We start from the raw sequence: 5,253 nt of genomic DNA, 5'->3' as shown, positions 1-5,253 counted from the left end.
GGCATGTTGCATAAGGAAGAGGTGAACGGAGAGGAATAAAAATTGAAGGGAATAAATAATACAATTTTTACATTTACAACGATATTGGTGTAAAGTATAAAGGAGGGAATTCGGAATTACTGGGAATTATAGACTGAATTCCAACAATATCATCCAAATATATATATATATATATATATATATCATCTGTCTATCTATATACATATATATTTAATCTGCCTACATTTTATATATATATATATATATATATAAAATGTCTATATATCTATCATCTGTCTATCTATATACATATATATTTAATCTGCCTACATTATATATATATATATATATAATTGTATTATTATTATTATTATTATTATCATGATTATTATTATTATTATTATTATTATTATTATTATTATTATTATTATTATTGTGTTAACCATTTAAGTCCCAACATTTCTGTGAGAGATGGTCAAAATATCCTCTAGAAATGCCAGCGTCGCTCCCATTTGTTATATAAATTCAAATAAAAAAATGTTGTGTAAAAAAGGATTATATTTCCCACGTAACTTAAACATCGCAGGTCACTATGATGAATAAAAATGTTTGCTTGGCAATTTTCACACCTATTTTGTCAAAATTCACTCAAAGGGTTAAGTAATCTAAATGCGTGAACTTCCCTATGTATTGAAGAATATGGAATGAACATTACACCAATAGCCAGACCACTGTAATAAGACAGTCACCGTTCAATACGCTGCAAACTTTTAAAGAAGAGGAAAACAAACTATAACAGGGGGAAAAAAGACAACAAAAGCTGACAAGAAATAATAATATACAGCCGTTTGGCTCCAGTAATTACCCCCATTAAGATAAAACAATAAAAAGACTGAAATAGTCCAACAGATGAGAGCATTTCTAATGCAGAACAGACGTTCGGGACATTAAGGTTACTGCTCTTAATCGTTTTTCCAATAGAAATCAACAAGCTAAGGATGTTAATATGTCATTTTTTATTGATAGATACCCGCTGACAAATCGCCATTAAATACTGGTTTGACGCATCCACCTCTCAGCACGAAAAAAAAATAAAAAACTATTCAAAACATTTACGCAAAGTATGTTACTATGGAAACGGATAGGTATTCTCCAAACTAACGCAGTTTCACAAGATGCGCTATAACTTTCACGCAAATATACTCACTCTGGCGTCAGTTCTTGTACAGCACCGGTAAACTCGGTGCATTTATTACTGTCCCTGTTTGGTGACAAAAGACATCAGGCGCTAATAGATTTTTTTTTCTAATACTGTATTTTATTATAAACTACTTTGCAATCGTTTTATAACACTAACAGTGAAAAAAAAAATGTAAACGTGACCTCCTCCAAACTGGTGATCACATCAGTGGGTGCCAGTGGGTAGCACTCAGCTTCCACGCGTTATCCTTCCATCGAATCTGTCTTCCACCAATTTTCATGTTTTGTTGTTTGATGGAGAAAAAAAAAATATATATATATTCGGATCTTCATAAATAAAGAGCAGTAATATCCTCTAGCGTCGTATATCCTAAGTTTTGTAGAACAGCTGCTTTGAATTGGAGAAAACATTTTGGGAGGAGGGTGCCTTAGTGCCCCTGTTGTCAGCGTTTGGCTAATTGCAGAAGAGCTATGGGGGGTCGTTATAAGAGCATTGGGTGAAGGCGGGTGAGTTTGGGGATGGGTGGGGGGGTTTCTGATCAGGACTAAAAAAAAAGTCACATTTATTTCTCTTTACATATAATAAGTACCATGAGATGAAACCACGAAGTGTCTGGCTATGTACAGTAAGGAAGCAGTCTCTGGGGCCCCTGGTACAGGAGCCTGGGCTGAGGAAGGGCCTGCCTAGGATCCTAAGTCCACCAGGCTGGAGGTAAGGGGTCCGAGGAGTGAGTCCTGCAGCTGATGCTGGTGTGCGGCCAGTCCGCCCTGGGAGGCACTGAGGGCGCTGAGAGAGTAAGCGGAGCCCCCGGGGTGATTCAGGTTCCCCTGCAAGAGCAGTACTGAGTTCTGGTCCGGGCTCTGGGGGGGTGAGAACTCCTCCTCGGAGCTGGACATGAGAGATTTCCCCCCATCCAACGGTGAGAGTTGGTTCTGTTTGTTGCTGGATGTGTTGTTATTCTCTGTGTTTTCCCTAAAGAAATAAATATATACATTGTATCATTCATTGTTATAGTTACATATATTTAGTACAAACGACTCTATTTATTTATTTATTTATTTATTCATTTATTTATTTACCTTCCTTCCTACCTAAACATCTGGGTTTCTGGCTTTCTTCTAGAATTATTGCATTTAATCTGATTAAATTATTAATAGATCCTTATCTAAATGTATAATAAGTCTGGTAGTGTATGTAGGGGGGCACTAAGTGTATAATAAGTTTGACAGTGTATGTAAGGGGGCACTAAGTGTATAATAAGTTTGACAGTGAATGTAGGGGGGAAGTAAGTGTACAATAAGTCTGACAGTGTATGTAGGGGGGCACTAAGTGTATATTAAGTCTGACAGTGTATGTAGGGGGGCACTAATTGTATAATAAGTCTGACAGTGTATGTAGGGGGGCACTAAATGTGTAATGTCTGACAGTGTATGTAGGGGTGCACTAAGTGTATAATAAGTCTGACAGTGTATGTAGGGGGCACTAAGTGTATAATAAGTCTGACAGTGTATGTAGGGGGCACTAAGTGTATAATAAGTTTGACAGTGTATGTAGGGGTGCACTAAGTGTATAATAAGTTTGACAGTGTATGTAGGGGTGCACTAAATGTATAATGTCTGACAGTGTATGTAGGGGTGCACTAAGTGTATAATAAGTCTGACAGTGTATGTAGGGGGCACTAAGTGTATAATAACTCTGACAGTGTATGTAGGGGGGCACTAAATGTATAATGTCTGACAGTGTATGTAGGGGGGCACTAAATGTATAATGTCTGGCAGTGTATGTAGGGGGCACTAAGTGTATAATAAGTCTGACAGTGTATGTCACTAAATGTATAGTGTCTGACAGGGGGCACTAAATGTACACTGTACATAAAACCAGATTTAACTTTTTACTTTTTACTGTCCAACCTTTATATCTAACTGTAATTGGCAACCTACCTATCTGATGTTCTCTACAATTGTAATTGTTCCATCCAATTAAGTTATTAAAATTAGATCCAATGAAGTTATTAAAATTAGATGTGACATGAAATCATGGGGGCCAAAATGACTTGTTTCTCCTGATAAATACCTCTTATTTCTGGTAATCACATAACTAGTCCCATCACAGGGGTGTGTGTGTGTGTATAATATATATATATATATATATATATATATATATATATATTTTTTTTTTTTTTTATTATTATTGTTATGTATTATTATTTTTATTATTATTATTGTTGTTACATATATAATGCCCGGTGTGCAGCATGTGAGGTGAGGGCTGTTGGTACATGGGATCTCCCCGTACACCCATGTGAGTCCGGCCTGGCAGCCACAGCAGAGTGTGTGGTGAGCTAGGAAAACACACAACTCCACAGACACCACTTTATTTGTTTATTTATCCCGGAGTCCCCACTACACGCAGAGCACCAGCAAACGGTGAGTCCATTACTTCCAGGGAGGGGCGGAGAGGAGATAAACTTGATTTATTGAATATTAAATAACTTTTATTTCCCAAATAAGAAATGTGTGGTTTAACCTCTTGTCTACCGGATTGTCAGTTAGTATTAATCCCTTCCCACGTGTGATATTTCAGCAGGGGAGATAGGGGGTTCTTTTGTCTGGGACTCCTAGCAGGGAAATGCTGTCCCAGTGCATAAGCTGCAGGCGGAGGGGACGTAACTCCGTCCCCACTCACATAAGTGCTATGGTAATGCCCAGATGGGTCCTCACTGCAATACTGGCCAGTGCCCCTGTATGATACTAATGGAAAGCCTTGCTTAGTTCCCCTATATACTAATGTCCTATATATAATAATGGTAATACTTGGTCAATGCCCCCTGTATATAATGTTTTATATAATAATGGTAATACTTGTTCAGTGCCCCATATACTGTGTGAGTGTGTATATATATATATATATATATATATATATATATATATATATATATATATATATATATATATATATATAGTGTTATAGTCAGTATAATGGTAAGCCTTGGTGCTCCCCTTATGATTTTGTCAGGATATATAATAATGGTAATACTTTGTCTGTGCCCCTGTATGATACTGACATGATAATAACTGTAATATTTGGGCTTACCTCTCCTTGGCCTCCGCTGCTCTGTCTCTTTGCCTCCTGTTTTTGAACCAGTTGCTGACCTGGGTGGTAGTAAGTCCAGTGGCCTCAGCCAGCTCCCTCTTCTCCCGGGGAGAGGGGTAGGGGTTGTGGGCATACCATTCTCTAAGTACCCCCCGGGACTTCTCCTTAAAGCAGTAACTGGTCTCCTCGCCATCCCAGATGGTCCTGGGCAGTGGGAATTTCCTTCTCACCCTGTATTTGCCCACAGCACCCAGGGGCCTCCCCCTGAGCTTCTCTGCCTCCACATAGTGCGCCTTGAGCCAGAGCTGCTGCAGCTTGGGGTGGTTGTGCGGGGAGAACTGGTGGCTCTCCAGGATCTTGTAGAGCTCCCTGAAGTTCCCCCGGTGGAAGGCCACCACCGCCTTGGCTTTCAGCACACTCTCGTTCTTGTGGAGGTGGTCGCAGGCTGGCAGGGACCACAGGAACCTGCCCAGCCTCTCCAGATTGCCCCCCTGCTGCAGCACCTCGCACACGCAGGCTACTTGCTCCTGGGTGAAGCCAAATGAAGGGAGCATAGACATGGCTCAGTGTGCTAGGGGCACAGCCACACGTTCACTGTAAGTCACCAGCGGTATATCCACGGCTCTGTAACCAGGGCAGCCTCCAGGAGGAAAGGGCTGTTCGGGCCGCTGTGTCCGGGGGGATGCTGCTGCCGGGAGCTGCCAGAAGTTTGTTACTGTTCTGGTAGAAGCCTCCTTAAAGTTCTGTGCTGCTGTGCGCAGTGATTGGCTGCACAGATGGGGGCAGGCTGAGCACAGGGGAGCATGGAGCACAGGCTGGAGGGTGGGGAGGGCAGCGGGTGATGCTGCTGCCCTGGGGGGGGGGGGGGGGATTGGCTCTGCAACATGAGCCCCTTCTCAAGTATCACCTAAGGGGACCAAAGGCTCATCTCTGCACAAATCAATTATAACAGCAGCCCTGTGTGAGGGAGTAAAAATCAA

At 40.9% G+C, this 5,253-nt stretch overlaps 1 protein-coding gene across 2 annotated transcripts; it reads right to left on the bottom strand.

Annotated features, from left to right (window-relative positions):
• Nucleotides 1–1,397: 1,397 nt before the first annotated feature.
• LOC146050558 (homeobox protein six1) lies at nucleotides 1,398–4,932 on the bottom strand. Of its 2 annotated transcripts, none has more exons than XM_083167624.1 (2): nucleotides 4,274–4,932; nucleotides 1,398–2,152 (listed from the first exon to the last, which is right to left on the bottom strand). In XM_083167624.1, the coding sequence occupies exons 1-2, from the start codon at nucleotides 4,831–4,833 to the stop codon at nucleotides 1,864–1,866; spliced, it is 849 nt and encodes a 282-aa protein (XP_083023750.1). In that variant the 5' UTR covers nucleotides 4,834–4,932; the 3' UTR covers nucleotides 1,398–1,863. The 2 variants fall into 2 exon arrangements, with proteins under 2 accessions (XP_083023750.1, XP_083023751.1); XM_083167625.1 differs by having other exon boundaries at nucleotides 2,005–2,152; nucleotides 4,333–4,932.
• Nucleotides 4,933–5,253: the final 321 nt, after the last annotated feature.

The sequence above is a fragment of the Crinia signifera genome, chromosome 12 (genome assembly GCF_055691185.1).
Source record: "Crinia signifera chromosome 12, ASM5569118v1, whole genome shotgun sequence".
In the NCBI taxonomy this organism is placed as follows: Eukaryota; Metazoa; Chordata; class Amphibia; order Anura; family Myobatrachidae; genus Crinia; species Crinia signifera.
This window is presented reverse-complemented; position numbering and strand designations above follow the sequence as displayed.

Excerpts from the sequence above, each read along its gene's own strand:
- LOC146050558 (XM_083167624.1), bottom strand. The coding sequence starts at position 4,833 with ATGTCTATGCTCCCTTCATTTGGCTTCACCCAGGAGCAAGTAGCCTGC. Across the intron at positions 2,153-4,273 it reads GCAGCGGAGGCCAAGGAGAG|GGAAAACACAGAGAATAACA; the intron begins GTAAGCCCAAAT and ends TTATTTCTTTAG.